Below are 27,475 nucleotides of genomic sequence, written 5' to 3'. Positions count from 1 at the left end.
ATCACAATAGGCTACAGTACCAAACAGCAGCTCGCTCACATCTTCACTCACAACCCTCACATCATCATACTCCCTCTGATTTAAATATGTCAATAATTAATTACATAGATAAAATCTTACACAACACTTTAACAACACATAATATAATAATTATAATGTAATAATGATTACGTTTATATATATATATATATATATATGATATTTCTTGTATTTTTTTCAGGTTCTTATAATAATCATTAACATATATATATATATATATAAAACATAACACTAATTTGAAAAGAAAAGAAAAATTCTTTACCAGGCTATATTCAAAAAATTTACATTTTAAACACACACCTGCTTTATTATTGGAGAACTCTTGTATGATGATGACATCATCATAGGTTTTTGATATATCATCTGCAACAAAATAATAAAAGAATAAAATGCATCCATTATTGTATATTTTGGATTTTGAAAATCACACATATTTAAAGAAATCACATAAAATATACATGCATATTCAAATAATATTAATAGTTATATATACGATATATATGATTCAGCAAAGTCTTTAACGATAGACATTTTATTTTGTGGCAACGATATATATATTGTCATATCGCCCAGCCCTATAAAGAGTTTTTCTAGCGGGTTATTTAACTCAACGAAACACATCCTGTATTAGATTAATCAACTTATATCTGCACAAAATGATGCAAAAGTACAAGCAAAATTGACTGTGCTGGTCAGAATGTGCTCATGTTCTGGATGTGCTCCCCACAACAACAAGCTAAAACACGTTGGCAAATAAACCCAGAGAATTCACAAAGTTTTTTTTACAATAGTGTTCTCATTATAATGTTATGTATATGCAGCCAAGTAAGACCCAGACCCTCTGTGGATTACAGCAAGTTAACAGACCACTCGAGGACCACACCCAAGATTTCCTAGACCTTGAATATCTCACTGACTTTCCTGATTTTGCTCTTTTATTGTTATGGACTCAATGAACTATATCAATCTAAGCTCATCCGTGAGGGTCATTGGCTGAATTTTTGGACTATGCTCTGTTGTTGGCTGGTTCCTCCTTCACTGTTGGAGAGGTTGAAGACTCTTCTCCTAAACACCAAAGCCTCTCCACATCATGCCTGCCAGGCCAGAGACTGTTCACATCATGTCTGCCAAGCCTGAGTTTCTTTATGTCATGACTACCAAGCCTGTTCACATGATGGCCACCTGCCCAGCCTGCGTCGCCCTGGCTGCCTGCCCAGCCTGCACCACCCTGGCCACCTGCCCGGCCTGCTCCGCCCTGGCTGCCTACTCCACCCTTCATGCCCTCTTCCACTTCATGGACCTGGCCCTCCATCCCACCCCCTGGTCTGCCTCCGCTCTGCCTCCCTCCTGGTCTTTTCTAGCCATGATAGGAGCGTCTGGAAGCTGCTCCATAGGAGGGGGGCTATGTCACGATCAATAGTGAGAGTGCTTGTTATTACCACCTCAAAGTACTCCACACAGAACTATTATCACTACCACAGACTCCATTCCACATAATCCTTTGCCCAGACTAACCTTCCATGATTGTTTACACCTGTGTCTCATTTACCTCATTACCTCTGCCTATATGTAGCCTGTTCACTCTGTCATTCACTGCGAGGTTTTGCCTAGTGTTACACTGCATCTCTGAGCATTATTCCTGGTTTATGTCTCTTGGTTTTTGGACTTTCTGCCTGCTTCTGGATTACTCTTTTGCCCATGTTCCCTGCCCTGTTGTGTGTGTTTGTTTGTTTGGTCTGCCTGCCTGTGTTTGACCTTGCCTGTACTTTGGATTACGTGTCTGGATTGTCACTATTATTAAAGCTGCATTTGGATCTCCAACCCTTCAAGTCTCGGAGCAGTATGTAACAGTAGCCTAGTTTAAACCAGAGTAAGATTCCTCAACTTTTAAAATTAATTTTACATATTTCTTTATAAAAAATGGTAACACTTCACAGTATGGTTTCATTTCGTTAGCATTTATTAACATGAACAATGGATGAACAATACTTCTGCAGGATTTATTAATCTTAATGTTAATCTCAACATTTTCTAAGACATTCTAAGATCCAGAGTTGTACCTGCTAACATTAATGCAATGTGAACTAACTTGAACAAATATTTTATTAGCTAACATTCACAAAGGTTATTGCTCTCTCTTAGTTCATGTTATGCATTAACAAATAAGACCTTGTTGTAAAGTGATACCAAAGAAATGTATTGCCAAACAAAAAAATAAAAATAAAATAAAATACCTAAATAATGCAAACAAGTCATTGGACAACATTGCTAAGGCTACATATAAAGAAACAAAATAAATGCGCCATGGATAAATAAAATATAATAGCCTCCGCACAGACAATAAGGAATTATTTTAATCAAACCATGTTGTTGATGAAAATAATATGAGAACAATAAATGTGCTAGTTATTAATAATAATGTGTCAGTGTTTTTGAAAACAATATTAAACATTTTTAATATTACGGTAATAGTAAACATCTTTAATATTTTCAAATAAACATCATTGCTGTTTGATGAAGCTAAACTGAAGCGATTTCCTAAAAGGTTAATCAACTCAACGGTTGCTGAAGCATGGCAACTAAACCCAAAGAATTTACAACTTTTTATTACAATAGTGTATACTATTATAATGTTATGTATACGACAGTCCCAATCATAGCTTTTAATGTTTTGCATTGCTGTTTGAGTACACTGAAACTGAAGTGCTGAATGAGCACCGGGAAACTGAAGAGCTTTTCTAGCGGGTTATTTAACTTAACAAAACGCATCCTACAGTTGTGGTCAGAATTATTGACACCCTTGGTAAATATGATCAAATATGACTATAAAAATAAATCTACATTGTTTATCCTTTTGATCCTTAATTCATAAAATTAGTAGTCATCTTTGATCATATTTATCAAGGGTGCCAATAATTCTGACCACAACTTTATATTTGGGTAGTTGACAAATAGCAGTAAAAATGTGTAATTTGTAAAAAAAAAAAAAAAAAAAAAAACTACTTTTGAAAGAAAAAATACATATTATATAGTGTGAAGTCTGATGTTTGAGAAAATATAAGGGGTCACTAACTTTGTCAATTATTTCACAGTTTTTTGATCATTTTTACTGAAATGTGTCCTATGGTGTGACATAGCAACAATTAAAAATATAGGGGTGTTGCACCAAAGGACAACAAAACGTAACACTTTTTCCACACTGGTTCCACACTGGTTCCAAAAAAGTTAAATATTTGAACAATTCTGAGACAAATTCTTACCATGTGCACATGTCATGTGCTTCACAGGGGGCTTCAGTAACATGATCTTGAATGGGGTCCTTCAACTAATTAAATTGTCAGTGGACTTGCCCAATTTAAAATCAGGATTTGGTGTCACACCAGAGGACCTGGTTTTCTGTGACAAAATTATCAAGTTCCTATGCTTTTAGAAATATATGGATGAAAAAAATTATTGTCATATACTAAAATAGACATTTACTAAAATGATGCCTGAGGTATTTATTAACATTTTTATGCATTTCTTTTTCATTTATAAAAGTTGTAATTTATTGAACCATGCTTGAGACAGTCACACCATAAGACAATTTTGAGATTTGGTTAAAATTTTTTTTAAAAATCTAATAACAAAGCAGTTTAAATGATGACAATGCTAATTATATTATTTTTTATCTCGTGTGACAGTGAAAATGGCATGTCACGTCAACAACCCATTTACACAGTGAAGATTGATTATTTCTGTACCTGAAAATCTAGTTTAGACCTAAACTAGGAATCCTTGATAAAAGGGGCGGAAAAAAGAACACATCCGGGAATTTTATGTGAACTAGATGAAAACTAGATGTGAACTTTGAATGATGATGTTTCACAAGTCCACAAGTACAAACAAGAACACATTTTGAGAAACGGACCAGGATTATGTCTATTGAGCATTGTAATATGATTCAAAGAGTATTTGCCATCATTTGTTTGCTTCCTCTGAATCAAGCAGCTCTTCCCTTGGTGATCAGCACTTGGAATTTTGAGAATGCACCTAGAGTAGGCAAGACGCAAATGACCATGACTGTACCATGTATGAGCTCGGAGGGATAGACTTTAATCTTCTTCTGTGATTTCTCTCTGTAGCCTGGAGCAAGCTTCAGATGGGTGGCTCGGCTCTGGACGCGGTGGAGAGTGGCTGCACACAGTGTGAGCTGGAGCAGTGTCGTGGCACCGTCGGGTTCGATGGGAACCCAGATGAGCTGGGAGACACCACCCTTGACGCAATGATCATGAATGGGTAGGTTAGCTCAGTATGCTTAACTAGGCATTTGCCCACATTGAAAAATAATAATAATATACAATTATATTAAGGTAAATGATGCATAAAAGATTTGCATGCACAGGGTAAGATTTGTGAAAGTGTGCATAAGATTGCAAGAGTAAATAAATTTGCATGTGCAAGAGAAGCTTTGTAAAGGTGCAAATCGCCTTTCAAGTGTAAGAAAAACATTGCAAGCCTGTGAACAGCGATTTGCTAGTGAAAACAACTGAGTTAGGAACTGCAAAACAGATTGACCGCGTAAAACCTTTGTGTAAAAAAAATAAACTGTAAATGTCTAAATGACTTCTTGTGTAAGTAGCCTACGTACTGTAGGGCATAAAAGTTCCCGAAACAGCCCGATTTGTACAGTTAAGTTACGTCTTTCTTTTGCCTGCGCTTACAGTTTTGGTAAGATTCTCTCACTTATTGAGTAGTGATGTCCGGTTCGCGAACGAATCGTTCTTTTTAACCGGTTCTTTTCAGTGAACCGGTCGAACCAGTTTACCAAATCGGTCTGAATCGTTCCAAACAGTTCGCATCTTCAGTAAGCAAACACTAATCCACAAATTACTTAAGTTACTCACTTTTTGACGTGCCTGACACTACCTCTCAAAATAAACCAACATCCCGGAGTTATTCAGTTACTCCAACAGTACACTGACTTTACCCGCTGTAAAGAGAGAAATGATGATGAGCACGAGCAGCAGAGCAGCTGATATGAGTGAGCATGCGCGGCGTACACGAACGAACGTACACAGCCTGTCACCGTTCTCGTTCTCGTTCTCGAGTCAAGAATCGGTTGCAACGGTTTCATGCGCATGCGTGTAATTTTTCGAGAGAACGAAAAGTACATTAGTCAAGTTTTGTTGAACATCGGAAAGTGTGATAATATAAAACATACTGGAAATATTTATGACTTAATTAAAAATACAAAAAGTTTATTGTGCTTTTCCAAATACACCATAACAGATTAATAACATACAAAATACTGTACATACTGTACATAATAAACTACATGCCAACATGAACATAATATTTTGTACACAGATCAATTATAATGTTCAGAAATAGTTCTACAAAATTATTTTTCTATATTAATGTTATTTAAAAAGCAATAAAGTAAAAGTTGTGCAGTTGTTGTGCAGAAGTTATTTTTTTTAAAAGATTGGAAACTAATTAATTAATTGTTTGTAAAACTATCAAACTACACATTTATTTGTTTCATAAATAATCCATGTACAGCTTATTTAATTTCTAAACAAGGTGATATAAAGATAAAAAATGACGTAATCAAACTACAGCGAGCAAACAAGCGACTCCTTTTGTATCACTCTCGCGGTTCTCGAATCTCAATCTCGTTCTCGAGTAGAATCGGTTGCAACGGTTTTCGGATCACCAGTACACAACCGAGAACCGCTTCTTTCGGACGTGTCCGATTTGAGAACCGTTGAGCTGATGATACTGCTCATGCGTGATTCAGCGTGTGATCTAAAGCTACAGAACAGTAATGACTGTCATAGCACCGGTTAACTAGGACAACTGATGCTATGAGAGGACTCGAATGAGGGGCCAATCTGGCGAAACGTAAGTTTATGTAATTACAAATAAATCGTAATGTAAGGGGATCATGGTTTCTGCACTGATGAAGACTAATTTATTCACTTTATAACTGTAAAACTTCGTTTGCACATCACTACCTGTATATGGATGATTTAGATGCAAAATTAAATGGTAAGAAACATTTCTCTCGACTCTCGATTTACTCTTATCTGTTTGGTTCAGTAAACACGCAAAAAAACACAAAATAAAATAAAATAAAATAAAATAAATAAAAATAAATAAATAAAGCAAGCAAGCATGATTGCTTAATACGTGATTGAAGGTGAATTGAAAGGTGTGTGGATGTTACCATTACCATACCCTGCTAAGGCCAGCTACCTGATAGCAAGACTAACTAGCTGTCTAGGGCCTGCGACGCTGGGGCTCGCCCACAGGGAGGCCTGCTAATTCTCAGAGTGGCCTGCTAAGCAATAGCAGGTTGACAGATACCCACGCTGCTGGGGACTCGCCCTCAGAGAGGCCTGCTAAGGCCTACAATCTGAAGAAAACCCATACACCTCTACCAGAAAACCCAATACTGCTGGGGGACTAGCCTCCAGGGTGGCCTGTTAAGGCCAGCTGCCTGGTAGCCAGTTCTATGTGGCTAAATACACTAAAAAGTACCCACACTATAGGAGACTCGCTCACAAAGAGGCCTCCTAAGGCCTACTTATCCAAAAGCAAGTCATTGCTAGCTGCTAAGAACCCCAAACCATAGGGGTTTTGCCCACAGGGAGGCCCGCCAAGGCCTGCTACCTGACAGCAAATTTCTTGTTTTATGGTGTATAACTTTTACCTTAACACCTTTAACCTTATTATTTATTATTCTCAGGTTAGGTTGAGTAAGTCAAATCTGCCCTAAATCATAAGCATTCAAACAGTACTTACAATTTGTTCAGAAGACTTCTCTGTGGTCTGTTCGTGCTCAAGGGTTTAGTAATAAAATATCGGTAGACAGTTATTTGCAATTAATGTAATAATAATTTTAATTACAATTTAATAAAGGTAAAGGCAAACAAAGGTTATTAACAAAGTTAACAAAACAAAGCAAAGTTTCAATCAAAGGTGTAATCAACTGGGTTTCTAGCGTCAAGAGACACTGCTCAATCAGTATCTGCCTGGCCAGTCTTCTCATCCGTCTTTTATACTCAGACAGTTCACTGCTGATGTTAAATTCTCATCTGTTGTCATCAGTTGGAGAGCTGCCAAGTCTTCCACAATCCTTTTAAGGTGTTTCTGACGTAGCCTGCGTTTTCTCCTGTTAGCTCTCCTCTTGGCTCTTCTCCTCTGTGTCCGTCTCCTTTTCGTCTGTAAAATATGCCTTATCTACAGCATTACAATTTCCTGTATCTAATACATAAATGTTCTCTACTCTACATTACTTTAATATAAATTTTGTACTATACACTACAGTTTAATATTTCTTGTTAACATAAACATATACTGTAAGTAAAACAGCCATATATAAACTACTTCAACATGGTTAAGTATACATGCATACATAATAGCCATTAATATCATTCTTATACATAGTTGTCTTTTCTACATTACATCATTTCAATACATTTTTATGCATCATCACTAATTGGGTTACATAAAGCTACTACAAAGAAAAACAACTTTAAACAAAATAGAGTAATTGCATAATCATCATATTCATCAACATTCTGCTCGCTGTCACATACTGGAAGTGCTGGGAACTCGCTCACAGGGAGGCCAGCTGCCCAGAGTGTGTCTTGTTACTACAACATCCACACTGATGGGGGCTCGCCACAGAGAGGCCTGCTAGGGCCTACTATCTGAAGGCAATAAAAATAGCTACCAGAAACCCATTTACTGGGGGCTGTTCACAGGGAGGCCTGCTAAGGCCAGCTACCTGACAACGCATGTGCTGGCTGTTAGAAGCCCAACATGGTGGGGATTCACTCTGAAGGGAGGCCTGCTAGGGCCTACTACCTTATAGCAAGTCTAGTAGCAGAGATAGACTATCTAAACAGTGCCTAAGCCTGGGACCTATCACATCGGCGGCAAGCAGTGTACTCAGTAAATGCACTTTTAACCCTTTCAGCAAGGGAAGTACAAACATACGCCAACATGCCCTCGAAGAGGCCCACCTGGGCCTACTACTCCAGATGAACACGGGTGTCAGCTCGTGGCAATGCTGAGCTACAAGGGAGTGTACTAAATGACCAGCCCACAGTGAAGGTCAAATACCGCTCGACCTGAGCTACAATGGTGCAGGGCAGATATAAGCAGATATTTGCTATAAGCAAATCACTCAGATAACACCTTGTTTTACTAGGGAGTACTATTCACCTGACCCTGAGAAAGCTACAGGGTGGAGGCCAACCACAAAGACTCTATCATGACAGAAATGATATCTGTACTCAGACCCAAGGGAATAGGGGCCTTTTATAGAAAAGCCACCCACACTCAACCCAATGCTTGAAAGCTAGTTCAGCGGGCTTAAGAGGAGCCTAGCGAGGGCCTACTGGTAGCTCAGCTTCTGAAATGCGGGCCGCAGCACAAAGCATTTACTATTCACAAATAGAAAAGGGGGAACCCATCTATTCTGTCTCTACACCAACCTGCATTATGCCCCAATGCAGAAGGGGGCAGGCCTTGGCCAGACAACTCTCTATTGAGAGGAGGCCATTACTAGGGATGCAAAAGGGAACTTACACTCACCTAATGAGGGGTCTGAAGTCGGAATTCTCAGCAGACCGCCCTCAATATCCCTAGCACTTAGCCTAGGCCAGCTGTCAGGGCGGCCCTGGTGAGGGCCAGCCCACAAAGCATAGATCTACCTGGCGCTCCTCAGAGCAGCGGCCTCAACAGATCAACTCTCAAAGAAGAGAGAAGGCATAATCACTCAATCTAACAAGTTTATGTTCACTGAATATGTTAAAGCCTTAACTATCCTAATTGGAATAGGAGGAGTGATGCAAACCAGGTAACAATGTCAGGCGGCCCCATGGGCCGACGCTAGACATTTAATCTATCTGAAGTCAAAGTGCAAAAACAGCCCTCCAAACCTATAGGAGAGGAGACAAACTACTCTACCCTGAGGTGGCTATCAAGGCGGCCTGAAGAGGTCCAGCCTGCAACAGAGCAGCGGCCTAAAAAACTCTCAAGTAGGAGGAGGCCAGCTTACTTGCTAATAAAGAGAGATACAAAAGAGTCTGGTATCACCAGAGAACATACAATAAGCGAAAACCAGCACACTCACCCAAGAAGACCCAAATGGTATTCTTTCTCTCTAAAAATCATTCTAGCCAACCTACAGGGAACTTCAGGGCCCTAATTATTATATTATTACAATAGATCAAATAAAAAGTCCTTTTTAATTTACATGAATGCTCACACACATCCTACACAGGGAACAGCGTACTAAATACTTTAGTATTTTAAATAGATACAAGACCTGGTAACAGTTCCACCTGTGGCCACAGGGTGTCTTCCACTCTTACAAGCCTGAAAGGGTCTTCTCACTATCAAAGCCAAAGAAAGACCATCAGAATCATAATACTTTTGTGGATCTCCCTCAGTAGAAATCGCGTTCCGGGGGAGGAGAAATGGGAACACGGGGGCACCGCGATGTGACCACAAAGGGCACTTTCACTTTTGCGATCAAAGGGGCAGGGGCTCAAGCCCCCCCGTAACGTAATGTCACATTTACCTCAGAACAAACATATTCAGTGAACATAAACTTGTTAGTCAGCTAGAAAAATTAACTCTAGAGAGGAGCATTTAGCTAAATGTATGCACCATATTACATATTAATTATAATTTTTAATGTTCTTCAATAGCCTATGCATGTTTGAATAAATCCATAAAGTTGACAGCCACCATTTAAATGTTTATATTTAAAAAAAAAAAAAGAATTAGAGCAAATTGCACTCTTAAATGTGCATTGAAAATTGCCAGCTGATAAAACCTATGATCCAGGGACCATATTCATATAACATCTAAGGCTAAATGAAGATCTTAACTGGCTGAGTTAGATGGTGATTGACACTAAATAGTAGAAAATCAGTCCAGTCTCTCCAGCAGTAAATGTCATTGTCTGTTAAAGTCTTGTGTTGCTTATAATAAATTGACATGTTGATAACACACACATAAGCATTGTTTCAGAATGCTCTCAATTACATGTAGCTTAGATCGGATGCATAATATGCATTAGTGTGGTGGTGCTTATGGGGTGTCGCTCTGGGACAGGAGTATGAGGCTGGGAGGGAAAAAAGGAAAAATCATAGTATACTCACTACAGACCCCTCAAATCCCCCATTCATCTTAAAGGGGCAATAATCAAAAGATGTGCTAGTAATACAAAGTTTCAGACATTGTTCAGTATAGTAGATTAAGGAACAGTGAGAGCATAGATGAAGAGTAGTGAAAACTCTATGTTCCCTATAAAACCATCATGTAAAGTATCAGCCTTGTTTTTGTTTGCTGTATGTCCCATGTTCAGAAAAACAATGGAAGTGGGGGCAGTGGCAAACCTTCGTGGGGTCAAAAATGCTGTGGGTGTTGCCTGAGCCGTGATGGAATACACAAAACACACCTTCATAGTGGGCGAGGCAGGTACTGTCACTTCATTCGCAAACAATTCATGTGGCTGCAACTCAGTGATCAAAAGCCAGCTGGGGAAAACATGATCACAGATGGGATGATTTGAGTATTAATAGTATTTTCAACTATTCTTTTCTTTAAATTACATGTAGACACACGGAGGACTGTTCAGATTTTATATCAGCTTAAAGTATACATCACTTTACACTTTGTAATTCCATCTATAATGTTGTGCCATTCTATTAATTCCATCTGCTCTCTTAATGAAAAGGAATTACTGAGTGCTAAAACAGCTGGGTACAAAGGTTAAGTAAGCTTCCCCTGCTCCATTTTTGCTCTTCCCTGTATCTAATGTTAATTTCAAATCAGCTCTACTATGTAATTTCAGTTTGTTCAAAACTCCCCTGCTATATGAAGCTTAGCTGAAAAGAAACTTTTTCTGTCTTCATGCAGCCAAAATATTTGCAGAAAACATGGGCTTCATGTCTGAGAGCTTGCCAACTAACCGATCAATGTCTATTTTGTCCAAGTGGTTGGAGCAGAATTGTCAACCCAACCATAGAAAAGTGAGTCGTCAAAACCAAGAACCACGCATGGTGTAACCATCACTGTAGGCTTTACCTTTTAAGTTCTTAAGCACATTTGGAAACTTCAAACATGGGTTTAGAAGATGATCTGTGGCAGATAAACCATTCTGATATACTTCAAATGAATCAAACACTTTATGGTTAGAACCAGAATTAATTGTGCTTTATGAGACTTGCTTTTCATTGAGAAGCAGAGAGTCATGTTTACCTCAAGTCATGCAGACTTTGTTGAGAAGTTTTGTAAGGATATCAGTGTCACTGACAAGAAAATATGCACCATGAAACAAAAATGAATAATGCATAGTGAGATTTATGAAGAATACAATGGTTGATTCCAACATTCTGCTATTAGCATAGCCGAAGCCGTATGGAAATATGCGACACAATGCTCTCAATACATTATTTTTTGTGTGTTTTCATAGTCAGATTAAACTGCAAGAGTTGTTGGCTATATTAATTAGATCTTCAAAAATCAGAATTTCAACAGAAAACTTTAAGGTAGATAAAGCAAATCAGGGAGCAACATGAAAAATGGATAGCCTCGCTTACGTAATGCCTATTTTAAAAATTTTAAGTCATAAAAATAACTTTGTTCTGTGTCCCAGATCAAAGCATGATTTGAAGCATTATCAGTTATGTTTATTTTCTCTATTTATTTTACAGAATGTTCTTCCCGACCCTTCCACATCATGTGGGCCATACAAGCCCAATGACACGTCACAGGAGCCAAAGCATCCGAATGGAAAATTTGACCCCAGTTCTCATGACACAATTGGTAATAGTCCTCTTATGATTACGTGTTTACTTATTGTAAAGATAGATAGATAGATAGATAGATAGATGATCAGTCTTTAGACAAAGAAATCTGTTGGTGCAAATGTTTTTCTTAATGCAGACTTGAACTTGGGTCTACAACAGAGTATCAGGTTTTAATTTGCATAATGAAAAGGAAGCATGATAAATGGGCTGAATGCCTTGAGGACATATTTGAAAACCACTGCTTGATTCAATTAATTGATGCATATGATGTTGCATTCTTACCGGTAATTTTGATTAGGAATGATTGCGATTGATGTAAATGGACAGGTGGCTGCTGCAACGTCCACCAATGGACTAAAACATAAGATACCAGGGTGAGTATGACAGCTTGTCAGTATGTCTCAGGTGTCCTGTTGAAGTCAGAATGCATTAGTGTTTAAAATCAGAAGAAGAACAGAACATCAAGAAACTTTGTTGTGATTATAGCTTTGCTTTAATAAAGTATATGTATGTATGCTGATCTGTAGTCGTGTAGGTGATTCACCAGTGGCTGGAGCCGGGGCTTATGCCGACAACACAGCGGGGGGAGCGGCCGCCACAGGGAATGGAGACATCATGATGCGTTTCCTTCCTAGGTAATTGCCATTCTTGAGAGGTCATTTTGTTAACAGGAAAAAAAAACTGGTATGCGGTAACTGCATTGATAAAATAAATGTGTAATTTTAACGAAATATCTGTTTTTGGTTAAAGTTTTCTAGCTGTTGATTTAATGAGAAATGGAACCCAACCCACTGTTGCCTGTGAGACAGCCATCACCAGAATCAAGAAGTACTACCCCGATTTCTATGGAGCACTTATTTGTGCCAATACTACTGGTGGATATGGTAAATGCCAATATCTAATGTTTGCTTCTTATTCAGAATGAGTATAAAGTGTAATAAGAATCATGACATTTATTTTTTGTTTTATCCAAAGGTGCTGCTTGTAACAAGCGTCCTGGGTTCAGCCAGTTCCCCTTCACAGTGGTTACCCCACATACAAACCAATCTCAGTTGCAGAAGGTGGACTGCTTTTAATTGCCCGCATTATTTTTACATGCTTCTTGAAGTTTGTTAATTCATTTTTGATTGGTATATGCCTTATAATTAATGTTCACATTGCACTGATTTTTAAAAATCTATTGGAAGATCTGTGAAATACATTAAGCTCTGGGATGTTTAACTATAAATGTTTCCACAGAAATCAGGAAAACAATTTTTTATTAAAGATCTCAACCCACTGGAAGAATTAAGTTGCATTGCTTGGCCATTTTAACTAAGCATGTGTAGAATTTGCGGCCATTATTCTGTCCCAGTTTTAGGACTGTCTTCATAAGAGTCAGTTTGCCGTGATGACACATGGGAAAATGCAGGTCAGCCCAGAAGCAAGAATCACAGTTGAAATAAGTACAAACCACCAATTCTAGTTTTAGTTTCAAATGGACTTGAAAATGAAAAGTTTACATAAGTTTCAAAATTTGAATTTCTTTCTTACCTCAAAGGAGTTACATTGAGTTCCTCGGGGTAAGGAGAATTGCCTGCCTTTGTTTTCTCCTTCCTTATTGACCACCCTCAGGACGCATGGTCGGTGATGACTATTGCAGCAGTGGGTTGTGGGTAGTGATCTGTCATTACATTGTGCCATCCAACATAAATAAATTGTTCACCCAAAAAGTCTGTCATAATAATACTCACCCTCAAACCTGTATGATATTTTTCTTTCTATAGAACACAAACATATATTTTGAAGAATGTCTTTGTCCATTTTTTTATTTATTTATTTTTTGTCCATATATTAAGAGTCAATGGGGTCCAGGCAGTTGTGAATACATTATGACAGGTGAATTATCAATTTATTCGAAGTATATATTTTTATATCTTGTTATAAATCACACTTACTGGTATTCTTTTGTTATACTGATTAATAAAAATATCAGTACTTTATAAATACATCTTGTCACAGGCGAAACACTAACTGCACTCACTCACCTTGAAGAGCAGATGCCTTGCATGCTTACTCCAGAAAGCGCTCCATTTGTGGTTTTCATTCTCTTGTTGGGCTGACTGTAGTCTGCTAGAGATTCTCTCTTTAGGGCCTCATTGCCTTTGAATTGCATCCCACTCATGCCATTACTGCTGTGAGGTGATTGACAGAGTCCAGCAGAACTCTCCTCCAGACCTGATGGATGGAAACTTCCACCTCCCCCTCACACTGTCTCTCTCCAGACAACCGCACCAGACCTTCATGAACAGCCAGAGAGGAATCTGAGTGAAAGATGTGACTTTTTATTAAGATATTTCTAGATAATTTTTAACATTTTTTCAATAAAATCCCCTCACTAGAGCAGATGACTCCAACATCTCGTCTAAGAGAACGTTCAGCTCGACTCCATGAAGAGATGGAACATTCTGAGAGTTTTGTTTCATTCCCATCACAATCAAACACATCAGCCCAGATTTCACCACTTCCCTCTCCAAACCAGTCTGATCCCACAACAGACACAGCAAACCCACAATTCAGCTGTCTACAGAGGACACTGGCAGCTCTCATATCCCAGCATGCTTCACACACTGTGCCCCATTTACTGAAGTACTGATGCTCAACTTGACCAGAACAGATGTCAGGACCATTGACCAGTCTGAGGTCAGTGAAATCTAGACAAAGAAAAAGTGAAACTTAGTGAATGCTTAATGAAACGGATCCTATAATTACATTTTAGTATTTAACAACTGGGTTCAGATTTCTCCACTGACAGGATAAATATTGATGTTTTACCAGAGCATATCAATCCCACATTGTTTTCTTGAGAGCACTGTATGTCATGTGAAGTTGGACACAATTGAACAAGTGATTCATTTCCTCTGCACTGAATCTCTTGTGTCCACATCTGAGCGTCTCCTTTGCTAAAAGCATCTTCTCCCAGCACCTGTACAGGAGCCCCACAGTCCAGCTCTCTACACACAACCTCTGCATCCTGCTGGTCAAAGGCAGCGTCACACACTGTGTACCATGTGTTCCCCTGAAGAACCTCTAATCTCCCAGAGTACAGGTGAGGTCCATCAGCAAGTTTTGTAAACTGTCCATAGTTTATGGTTTCTGATTTTATTGACAGAGTGCACAGAAGAACACTTCAATTGGATGTGTTAAGACCTGAGGAGGCATCTGCCACTATACTTTTTATACAGACATAAAACAACAGCAAGTCACTGTCCTTTAATTTATTATATATTTTTATTAGAGATTTTTAGAATGGATGAAAATGAATTAGTTGTTTAGACAATAAAACATGTTACTTTTTCAACTAATTGCTTATGAATTGCTCTGATAACAAATTACACCAAGTTATTTTAATGATGTTTATGAATGAACATCTGATCAGTGATGCATTAACAGTGTGATGTATGGAGCAGTTCACCTGAGCATCTGACTCCAGCATCTTCACTATGATTACAGTCACTAACACCCCATCCTCTTGACCAACAGTCCTTCAGTGCAGACTCTGATCCACTGCAGGCAACATTATCCATCCAGATTTTACCTGATCCTTCTCCAAAGTAAGCATTATACACTACATTTAAAGCCTCTCCACATCCTATCTCTCTACACACCACTGCAGCATCAGTCATATCCCAGCTCCAACGACACACTGTTCCCCACTGACCATCATGAAGAACCTCCACTCTACCAGCACAGGGACTGTCACCATCAACTAACCTCCAAATCTGTACATGAAAGAGAGAGAAAGGGATTTAATCACAGTAGTAAAACAGTTTTACAATCATCTGCAGAATAATGTAAATTTAGCAAAAACATAAGACGTAAATAAGTTTTTTTTTTTTTTTTTTTTTTTTTTTTTTTTTAAAGAAATATTTAGAAATATTTACAACTGGACAACTAAACCTGGACAACAGTATATTACAAATAATCGTGTCATTATTAAATTTTTTGCCTGTAAAAACTCAAATCATCAAATCTATTCACTTTCTAGTGGTCCAAGGCCATCATACATAAACTGCTTATTTAAACAAGTAAAATGTCACAATGTCTTTTTTGTACTTACCAGATGTTGTTAGAGTGACTATAGAGGAGAGTAAAACGAGTGTCAGACATCCCTCCATCTTCTTCTGCTCGTCACACTGTTTGTTTGACTCTGTTTCTCCTTCTGCTCCCTCAAACACACTGAAGAAACTGGCTCCTGTCAGTCCCCTAAAGAGAGAGAGACTCTCACAGCTGCCAATGATACTCACTGTTACCTTATTAGACACAACAGAGGAAATCATCAAACACAATCACTGACAAACCAGAAAGCAGCATTTTTTTTTTCTCCATATATATCAATAAATTGTGAGCGCTGATGAGCGGGACTCCTCCTCCAGCGTGAAGAGACACTTCACTGAGGACAGACTTGTGTCAGTCATATGTCAGCGTGGAGATAAAGTCACTTTAAAGTCACACTGATGACTGACTGATCACTCACTGACACTTTATTTCACACAGAAAAATAGTTGATCTTTGCTTTAAATATAGAAATGATAATAAACTGAATATTTCAAAGTTATTTTTGGGACAGATGTGTATAATATTAGGTGTATTTTACAACAATGTCATGATATTCTAACAAAGAGCACATTTAACAGTATGTTAATACATTTTTAAATGAACTGGAGTGGTTGTGTACAACAAGCAGACAAGTTTCTGACCACATTTGTAAATAAACATTGGTTTCTGTTCCACATATATTCATCTGGCATAAGTGGCATTATATCTAAGACATTTGTAGCTGTACAAGTTTGCTTGCAGCTGCACCTGTACGAGTGTCAATACTGCAATATCGATTTAATCCTGAAGGTGGCAGTAAAAGTATATGAGACGAACGAGCTGACAACCATGGTTTGTTCAGTAAAATGTTATCCATGTCCGAGTACCAACCTACAAACATTTTAAATCAGATTCAGAATATTTTGTGTTGTTTAGAATCAGAACAAGCGATGTCAGATTCGCAGAACGGTTTGATGGGTTCATTCAGACAGTTCACTCACGCACTGAATCGTTTTGGTCTCTGTAATACAGCAACGGGATTATTCAGAACACAGAGGACAAAAAGGATTAAGTTGATAATTTCCTACAATCTATAGAAACCAAACCTGCAAGTGCATCATATAGTTTTGCAGCAATAAAGAAGGTCTGTTGTGTTCAATATCTGAGTGTGCAGCTTAACCACACTGCAGGTAAGAAAATCTGACCAAAAGAGTATCAAAACACTAACCATAAACCAAAACACTTACCAAATAATCATATGGCATTATCATGTATTTTGGATATATATTACTTACCATGGTATATAGCTACTATATACTGTCATCACTGTATTGGTTCCGCCCCAGTAGGCTACCTTTTTGCTCTTTAGTTTTTGTTTTTTTTTGTAAATAAATTACTTAATATTTACCCATCAGATTTTTGTCCATTAACATTTTAATAATAAATGACCTAATTGTTATGAGGTTATAAACAACATGCAAAAACAATCTTTTTTTTTTTTGTCATTAGTGCAACAAAAGAACAAGAAAATATCTTGACCTGTACAGGATTTCCACATATTGGCTTGGGCACCAAGGAACTGTAGATTAATAAGATTTATCAGAACCATTTATATATACTGTTTATGTATAAGATATAAGATGCTTCCTCATCAATGACTCAGAAATCTTCATCCTCCACTGGGACACATTCAAATATCAGGGTGTTTTTGTCTTATTGGAGACATTTGAACACTAGGAGTGTTCTGGATAAATGTAATGATGCTAAAAAGTTTAATAGCCATTGGATTTAAAATAAACAATGAAAAGTTAAATAGTCTAATTATTATTTAGAATAGTTGTATATTTAGATTTATAGTGTTTTGCATAATTTTCTCCTTTCCTCTAACTGCTCTTTTAAAAATATGTTTTTGTGACAAACATGATGAATGAATGGTATCTTTTGTTTATTAGGAGAAAAATATTGATATCAAAATAAAAATAATAGGCTAAATATTAAAATACAAATACTACAGAATTTGTTGCAATGCATGTAACCCTTTATACAAAAATATTTAAGATAACAAAAACATGAATCTGTAACGGCAGCTTAAGAAACTCCCAGTATCTCCAGGAATTGTAATATGATTTCAGAGGCAGTGGGCGTGGTCATCGACCCACATGGCTCCTCCCTCTTTATTTGACTCCTCCCCCATATCATCATAGTCTGTTTTTAAAAACGAAAGCAAATTCAGTTTTCATTGTTACAATTGCATTAAGATTTCTATTTAAATGAGCAACGTAACAAATGAAAACATATAAAAATGTCACCATAACCGACCCAAAAGGTTTCTCTCATCTTCACTGCTGTTCTTCACATCATCATACTCCTCCTGATCTCCCTCTGATACACATGTGAAATAAAACCTCACATTGTGATTTTAATACAGCTTGTGTCATTGATGATGATGATCTCTTTCTCCTCATGACTGTCTGAGACTATTAGATTTACTCCTGATGAAGTCATGATGATTCATTAATGGTAGAAACATGTTCAATATTAGTGGATGATGATAAACTGTTTGACTCACCCTGAAAAATCTGTCCTTTAATGATGACATCATCATAAGTCTCTGGAGTGTTCACTATACATGAACACATAGACAGAACAATTGACATACAAGACATACAATCTTACATTGTATATGTATAATATCATAAATCACTATAAAAGGAATAACAATAAAAAGTAAACACCATTTTTGATAGAGTTCTGTCCACTCATAACCTCATAGCTTTCAAGTGTGTCTTCTGCAAATTTAACATGAGACACCCATACAAAATATAATGTATATATATAGATTTCATATATTTTAAATATTTCTTCCTATTTACAGAATAACAGAGCGACACCTGTCTCATGATCTAGTTTCAGTCCATCAGTGATTACATCATCATAGTATCCTAGTGGGATTTCCTTCATCTCTTCTGTATCAAAAAATGTCATATATTTTGGGCATTTTTAATATTTTTGGAAACAAATGTAAAACATGCTGTTGCCTTGTTAAATGTGATCATTTAACAAGGTCACTGACCTTTCATGCCACTGCCATTGGTGACATCATCATAATATGCAGTCCTGAACTCTATTTCTAAAGATATAAGTTTTAGTATTGTGGACAGTTGAATTATTTGGTATATTTCATTTAGTGCTACATGAGTGAATTAATTTCTTTCAGTTTGTAAATCAAATTATTTATTTTATGAATTATTTCAGCTCTCTCACCTGAGAGAAGCTCATTAGGATCTTCATACCCAGAATGCAGTTCTTCAGAGATGAGACTCCCTGTTAAAGGAGCAGAACAGTCAGAAACATGTTCATCATTACAAACAGACTGAATCCTCATTTCATTTGTATCATAAAGCATTTTGTTACATAAAACACATCATAAATATTAATGACTTACATTTTAAAAGCATTAGAGGCAGAAATACCATGTTTTAGAGGCCTACACTTACAAACATATGAACTGCTCCTTATTACCCACTAAAAATAAATACAGGAAGAAACACACACACATGCACACACATGCACCTGCAGGTCTGTGGTTTTCTGCAGGAATTCTGTTGTTTTTTTGCAGGAGGTTTAACAGTAATAATAGATGAACATCAAGTGTCTGACAGACTCTCTTATTAATTCATCATATTAAATAAGATTCACGGCTCATGTCTCACCCCTCTGAGTGAAGTGATGGTGTCTGTGATGAATCTCCTCATAAACGGCCTCAGTCGTGCTCCTGTGTCTCCTCTTAGAGAGAGCTGTGAGTGTAGACAGACAAACCTGCTGTCAGTTCACAACACATGACTGATCACACACTGAATAAGACACAATATGACAGTCTCTGGATCTCTCCTACCTCTCCTCATCACTCTGTTCTGCTGAATCAGTATAAGCAGTGGCACTAAGAGCAGTAAGAGCACAACTCCCAGTACAATCTCAAGCACAGAGAGAGACGCTGCTGGAGGAGTTTGTGGAGGAGAGACTGATGTTGAGCTCACTGTCTGAGAAACTGGAGGAGAAGATGATGTTGTTGTGGCAGGAGTAGTGGATACTGACAAATCTGACAAATCTGTCAAAAGAGACACAAACACATTCCAAATCAAATCAAAACGAATGATTGATTTAACATTCCTTAATGTTTTACTGTGACCTGCACAGGTGAGTCCAGCGTGATCTTTGTGGGAGCAGTCAGTGTGGTTCTTCAGGGAGAGAGGACAGTCCCACAGGTGAATCTCATTCCCTCTGCACTCGACTCTGTTCAGCCACACAACACCTTCACCAGCACCAAAGACTGAATTCCCATCAGCCCTCAGTGCTGCTCCACAACCCAGCTGCCTGCAGACCACCTGAGCATCACTGATGTCCCACAGATCATCACAGACTGAGCCCCACACAGTGTTATGATACACCTCCAGCCTCCCAAAGCACCGGCCCTCCCCTCCACTCAGTCTGAGAGGAACATGCTCTAAATCACACACATCAACCATCACTGACCAGCTTCAGCACACCATTTATAAATACAAAGATAGTTCACCCAAAAATGAAAATTCTGTCATCATTTTCTCTCCCTCAAGTCGTTCTAAACCCATAAGACATTTTAAAAGACAAATTAATGTTTTAGTGAAACTATCTTTGAAATGTTTCTATCCGTCCATTGAAAGTCCAAGTAACCAAAACTTAAAAGATCCAAAAAGGTTATGAAGACATTGTAAAATCCATATGATTCAAGAAAGTCTTTTAAAGAGACTTTATATGATGAACAGATTTAATTTAGGCTTTTATTTACATCTAAACAATGATCAGCACACATACACAGGGAACATCACATTTGGTAAACACAGAAGCTTGTATGAGCGTCATGCGCTATAAGAAATCTCATTTGTTCTTGTACGGCACACATGCATGTTTGAGTTTCTGTGTTTACCAAAAGTGATGTGCTATATATGCGCGTCGCTCATCGTATAGATGTAAATAAAAGCCTAAATTAAATATGTTCATCATATAAAGCAATTGTATCTCTTTGAAAGAAGAGGTACAATCTCAGGTTTTATTAAAAGTATCTTAATTTGTTTTGCATGAACCAAAGTCTTATGGGTTTGGAACAACGTGAGAGTGAGTAAATGATGAAAGTATAATAAAGAAAATATAAGAATATAATAACTTACTTGAACACTGTCTCTGGTGAGGAGATGGTGAGTTTGAACATGTAAGCCAGCTCTGAGGAGATTCATGACTTTCCTGCACTGAAATTAAAACGTTAAATTTTCAGAAGATAGCTGAACAGAATATTATAAAATAACACATAAAATGATCAAACTTAAACAAACATGACCACTTCAAATCATCTTAAATAATACATCTTAGTATTTTAAAAAACAGCATGTGAGAACTGTTAAAAGTTTCTTTTATTTAAAAAAAAAAAAAAAAAAAGCCTTAGTTCTCAGTTCCCAAACCCTGCTGTTATTGTAAATGATGCAAGTACATTGGATATTGTTAATTATTCGTCACATAGATAGGTTATTGAAATTTTATTGTCTTTTTAATTGTTTACAGTTTACCTGTGCACACGACTCCTACATCCTTCTTGTGTTGACAGTCATGTTTTCCCCAGCCTGGAGAAGAGCAGCTCCACAGGGACGTCTCATTCCCCTCACACTCCACCTCATCCAGCCATATGGGTCCAGAACCAGGACCAAACCAGGCTGGTACCTGCTGGTTACTGAGGGCCACTCCACACTGCAGCTGTCTGCACACCACATGGGCATCTTTAATATCCCAGGAGTCATCACACACTGTCCCCCATGAGCCGCTGTGAAAAACCTCCAGCCTCCCTGGAGACATTTGGACACTAGGAGTGTTCTGGATAAAAGTTTAATAGCCATTAGATTTTAAATAAACAATGAAAATTTAAATAGTCTAATTATTAGAATAGTTGTATATTTAAATTTAGACAGAAGTATTAAATAGCTGCATTGCATAATTCATCCACAAGATGGCAGTAATACACGTGCATTTGTTCAATTCCCAGCATTGTGCTGTATGTAAATCTATTAAATAAGCAGTGATTTATGTTTAGATTTTGTAATTTCACAAAAGAGCATTATTGTTTATTTTATTTTTATTAGTATAAATACAATAGGCCAAAAAGCAATACAACAAAAAAATTCACAAAAGTTTTTTGTTGTTTCATTACAGAAATATTTCAAATAACATAAAACTTGAGATTTCACAGAGAACTATCACTGTTGAATGTTCAGATGTGTTGAACAGAGGCAGTGGGTGTGGTCATTCAGTCATTCAGCCCCTCCCTCTTTGATTGACCCCTCCCCCACATCATCATAATCTGTTATTAAACAAACAAAATATTAAATGTTTTAACATGATTCTATAGTAAATGTTCAATGTCATGAATACGTATATGTATAAATGGAGCCTATAAACCTGGAAAAATATAATAAAAATATTTAAGAAATAAAGTGTTGGAATATAATGTTATAATAACTTACCTGACAGGTTTCTCATATCTTCAGTGACACTCATCACATCATCATACTCCTCCTGAACTCCTGATCAACAGAAATTACATAAAAACGTCAAATTTATAAAACACTTTATCTCATTTAATGGATCCCTTTTCCCTTAAATTATTATTCGATTACACTCTGTAAAAGGTGATAATAAAATGTAGTTCATCATATTATCATCATAACTCTCTGGTGCTTCCACTACACATGAAAATATAAGCCAAAATATATCATTTTAAGACAGAAATTTAAAATATTATCCTTCTTATTGCAGGTCATGAGACCATTAAGTTATCAATCATCTGGTAGTGAATCATGTGATCAGTTTCAAAAGGTCACTGACCTTTCAGGCCACTGCTGTTGGTGACATCATCATAATATACAGTCTTGAACTCTTTTTCTAAAAAGGAGAACAAAGTTAATGTAGAAGTAAACAGCAGTATTTAAATAATATTGAGTCATCAGTCAAACATTTAATAGAATTTGTTAATTCCATTTATTTATTTATTTAGGTTGAATTCAATGAAAAAGTAAACTATCATTGATTCAAAGAGCTGATGTGATCATTCATATCATATTTTTACTTATTTGAAAATTAATTGGGTTTGGGAGGCTAAGTAAGCTTTTTATCTCTTCCAACTCTACAAATGCACCACATATAAATCCCTGCTCAGTGTTTATTACTCTCTAAAAATTCACACAGGAAGAACTGATATAGTGACATAAACACGCAGCTTTGTGGTTTGGAGGTTGGTAAATCTACAGATTCCTCTGATAACACATCAGCTACCCAGATACATTAATAGTTGCACAACAATCTGACATTCTCAGTGAAGAGACTTTCATTAAAGGGTTAGTTCACCCAAAAATGAACATTCTGTCATTAATTACTCACCCTCATGTCGTTCCACACCCGTAAGACCTTCGTTCATCTTCAGAAAATAAATTAAGATATTTTTGATGAAATCCGAGAGGTATCTGACTCCTCCATAGACAGCAATTTAACCACCACTTTCAAGGTCCAGAAAGGTACTAAAGACATCTTTAAAATAGTCCATGTGACTGCAGTGGTTCAACCTTAATTTTATGAAGTGATGAGAATACTTTTTGTGCGCAAATACAAAACAAAAATAACGACTTTTTCCAACAATATCTTCTGTGTCATTGGACGAGTCAGATGCCTCTCAAATTTCATCAAAAATATCCTAATTTGTGTTCTGAAGATGAACGAAAGTCTTACGGGTGTGGAACAACATGAGGGTGAGTAATTAATGACAGAATTTACATCCAACCCAAAATTTAAAATATATATAAAATATATAAATCTTACTTTTTATATAATTAAAATTGATGAGGTAGATGTGAATGATAGAAAAAGCTTTAGTGGTAACACTTTAATTAGTAATTAGCCATTAATTAACATGAGCTAATAATGAACTGCACTGTCTCCCCTTATTTCAGGATAAAGTGATATTCACCAGTTCACACTTACAACCCGACTTCCGGAAATGTTGGGACGTTTTTTACATTTGAATAAAATAAAAACTAAAATACTTTCCAATCACATGAGCCAATATTTTATTCACAATAGAACATAGATAACATAACACATATTTAAACTGAGAAATTTATTTTTCTCTATAGGTGAAAGATCTGGATTGCAGGCAGGCCAATTAAGCACCGGACTCTTCTACGACGAAGTCATGCTGTTGTAATAGCTGAAGTATGTGGTTTTGCATTGTCCTGCTGAAATACACAAGGCCTTCCCTGAAATAGACGTCATCTGGTCATATGTTGCTCTAAAATCTTTATATACCTTTCAGCATTCATAGTGCCTTCCAAGCAAGCTGCCCATACCGTATGCACTTATGCACCCCCATACCATCAGAGATGCTGGCTTTTGAACTGAACGCTGATAACGCGCTGGAAGGTCTCCCTCCTCTTTAGCCCGGAGGACACGGTGTCCGTGATTTCCAACAAGAATGTCAAATTTGGACTCGTCTGATCATAGAACACTTTTCCACTTTGAAACAGTCCATTTTAAATCTCTGGATCTCTCCTGCCTCTCCTTATCACTCTTTTCAGCTGAATCAGTATACGCAGTGACACTAAGAGCAGTAAGAGCACAACTCCCAGTACAATCACAAGCACAGAGAGAGACGCTGCTGGAGGAGTTTGTGGAGGAGAGACTGATGTTGAGCTCACTGTCTGAGAAACTGGAGGAGAAGATGATGTTGTTGTGGCAGGAGTAGTGGACACTGACAAATCTGACAAAACAGACACAAACACATTAAAAATCATGCAAATACACAAATATTATTGTCACTAAAATGATGTAAAAATGACTAATATTTATCAGTGTTTTCTGTGACCTGCACAGGTGAGTCCAGCGTGCTCTTTGTGGGAGCAGTCAGTGTGGTTCTTCAGGGAGAGAGGACAGTCCCACAGGTGAATCTCATTCCCTCTGCACTCGACTCTGTTCAGCCACACAACACCTTCACCAGCACCAAAGGCTGAATTCCCATCAGCCCTCAGTGCTGCTCCACAACCCAGCTGCCTGCAGACCACCTGAGCATCGCTGATGTCCCACAGATCATCACAGACTGAGCCCCACACAGCGTTATGATACACCTCCAGCCTCCCAGAGCACCGGCCCTCCCCTCCACTCAGTCTCAGAGGAACATGATCTAAATCACACACATCAACCATCACTGACCAGCTTCAGCACATTTACAACAAAACTCACACTGAAACTGAACAAAGATGGCTTTAAATGTATGATTAGATTTATGAATTTGATTTTAAATGCAAATATTTCTTTATAAATTCTTATTTTAATAATTTATTATGAAAATACTGGCTTACATTAACAAAAATGTAACAAACTTATTATCATAAAACTTACTTGAACACTGTCTCTGGTGAGGAGATGGTGAGGTAGAACATGACAGACGACTCTGAGGAGACTCAGGAGTTTCCTCCACTGAGATTATAAAATGAAGTGAACTGAATTTTAGGATACAAGAGTCACAACATCTCTCAGTGAAACATATCATCGATGTGAAAAACATAATTTAAACCTCATAAATCATTTAAGGCTCTTTCCATCAGCTTGTTTTTCAGAAACAGTTTACTCTCCACATTATATATAAACTTGTTTAAAGAAACATGACTACTGAGACCATATTACATTATTTAAATATAATCTCACTTGAGCAGGTGATTTTGGCCACTTCATCTTCATTACAGTCGTTCTGACCCCAGGGTGAAGATGGACACTGCCACAGATTTGAATCATGTGGTCGACATTTCACTTTATCCAGCCAGTTAGGAGCTGATTTCAGTCTTGTTGTAGAATCAGACAAAGCACCAGATCTTCCACAGTTCAGCTCTTGACAGATCAGACTCGCTGTGTCTGTTTCCATCTGGTTCCAGCACACATTACCCCAGGATCCATTGTAGAAAACCTCCACATTCCCTTCACAGCCCTCAGTTAACCTGATCTCTTTAAACTCTAGATAGGGGGAAAAATGAGAACCAACGAATTTAAAGAATTTAACTATTTCATTTCCAGTTCTTTAACAGTTCCATTAACAATTTTTTAGTGCTTTTAGGGAATGGATATTTGAAACAACTGCCAAATGATGAGACAATTTCAATAATGTATACATATAAATAATAAAGTTGTAAAATGCATGTCTTTGATTCACTAAAAAGATTCTCATTAGAATCATCCATTTTGTAATTAGACCGCAATAGTCACGCTGTGTGTTTCAGTAGAGCTGTTGAGGAGCCAAGAAGAGGAAACATACTGTTTCAATATTGTATTCTGTCTGGTGCTGGGCAACAAAATCGATTTTTCGATTAATCGTTTTAATGAATGATGAAAGTACTTATGAATAAGTATCAGTTCTCAGTTGATTAACACTGCTGTTAATGTGCAGTGCAAATACACTGGATACATCTAACCATCAGTCCTATATGTAAGCTATTGAAATGTTATTATTGAAATTATTGTTCACTGTTTACCTGAACACACAACTCCTACATCCTTCTTGTGTTGACAGTCATGTTTTCCCCAGCCTGGAGAAGAGCACTTCCACAGGGACGTCTCATTCCCCTCACACTCCACCTCATCCAGCCATATGGGTCCAGAACCAGGACCAAACCAGGCTGGTACCTGCTGGTTACTGAGGGCCACTCCACACTGCAGCTGTCTGCACACCACATGGGCATCTTTAATATCCCAGGAGTCATCACACACTGTCCCCCATGAGCCGCTGTGAAAAACCTCCAGCCTCCCTGCACAGTCTCCCCCAGAACCCACCAGCCTGATGGACCCGCGACCTGATATTCAGAGAAAGAAAAACACATTAGTGATCACTAACAACTGAAGAATCTGCCCAGATGTTGCTCTTCTCACCAAGGCAGGTGATTGACAGCTGTTGTGTGGAGCTGCAGCTGAGAGTTTGTGGAGAGCTGCAGTTCCCCAGATGAGCTTCACTCCCAGAGCACTGGAAGCCCGTCACACACTCATGACTGTGTTCAGGACTGGATGAAGAGGAACCATAGAAGTTCAGCACAGAGCCACAGCCCAGCTGTCTGCAGACCACAGAGGATTCAGTGAGACTCCAGGAGTCCAGCAGAACTCTCCTCCAGACCTGATGGATGGAAACTTCCACCTCCCCCTCACACTGTCTCTCTCCAGACAACCGCACCAGACCATCATGAACAGCCAGAGAGGAATCTGGAGAGAATATCTGATGTTTTACTAAAATATTGCAATTTTGAGAATATGATTTACATTAATAATGCATTTTACATAATAATAAATGAATTCAGAAATTAATGACAAGGGCATTAATCTTTCAGTCTGAAATGAACATGTGAAAAGTAAAGGAAGAAAAATATTGTATTTATACTTTCAAATCTTTCAGCAGCATAATATCAGTGGATCTTCCAGTAATATGGACTCAC

General features: G+C 37.6%; 2 protein-coding genes, 1 long non-coding RNA gene and 1 pseudogene across 4 annotated transcripts in view; 2 read left to right on the top strand and 2 right to left on the bottom strand.

Annotated features, from left to right (window-relative positions):
* Positions 1-27,475, top strand: part of LOC127510407 (thyroid transcription factor 1-associated protein 26 homolog) — a 134,907-nt gene that overhangs the window by 34,943 nt on the left and 72,489 nt on the right. The window lies entirely within an intron of this gene.
* Positions 1-27,475, bottom strand: part of LOC127511425 (scavenger receptor cysteine-rich type 1 protein M130-like) — a 68,472-nt gene that overhangs the window by 32,748 nt on the left and 8,249 nt on the right. Inside the window, exons 12-23 of the mRNA XM_051892233.1 lie at positions 26,922-27,245; positions 26,528-26,845; positions 25,710-26,012; positions 25,404-25,481; positions 24,871-25,185; positions 24,542-24,765; positions 21,533-21,716; positions 21,140-21,217; positions 20,125-20,439; positions 19,649-20,043; positions 19,200-19,259; positions 19,009-19,065 (exon numbers count right to left, since the gene is read on the bottom strand). Of these exons, the coding sequence (XP_051748193.1) occupies positions 19,766-20,043; positions 20,125-20,439; positions 21,140-21,217; positions 21,533-21,716; positions 24,542-24,765; positions 24,871-25,185; positions 25,404-25,481; positions 25,710-26,012; positions 26,528-26,845; positions 26,922-27,245 (2,417 nt within the window). The 3' untranslated portion in view covers positions 19,009-19,065; positions 19,200-19,259; positions 19,649-19,765. The remainder of the gene's footprint in view (positions 1-19,008; positions 19,066-19,199; positions 19,260-19,648; positions 20,044-20,124; positions 20,440-21,139; positions 21,218-21,532; positions 21,717-24,541; positions 24,766-24,870; positions 25,186-25,403; positions 25,482-25,709; positions 26,013-26,527; positions 26,846-26,921; positions 27,246-27,475) is intronic.
* LOC127510401 (N(4)-(beta-N-acetylglucosaminyl)-L-asparaginase-like) lies at positions 3,892-13,137 on the top strand (annotated as a pseudogene).
* On the bottom strand, positions 22,672-23,485 carry LOC127510419 (uncharacterized). Its single transcript, XR_007929617.1, has 3 exons — positions 23,394-23,485; positions 22,842-22,892; positions 22,672-22,699 (listed from the first exon to the last, which is right to left on the bottom strand). It is a non-coding gene; the product is annotated as an uncharacterized LOC127510419 (long non-coding RNA).

Source organism: Ctenopharyngodon idella, chromosome 4, assembly GCF_019924925.1.
Source record: "Ctenopharyngodon idella isolate HZGC_01 chromosome 4, HZGC01, whole genome shotgun sequence".
Taxonomy (NCBI): Eukaryota; Metazoa; Chordata; class Actinopteri; order Cypriniformes; family Xenocyprididae; genus Ctenopharyngodon; species Ctenopharyngodon idella.
The sequence above is the reverse complement of the archived record's forward strand: the minus strand, read 5'-3'. Positions and strand labels throughout refer to the sequence as shown.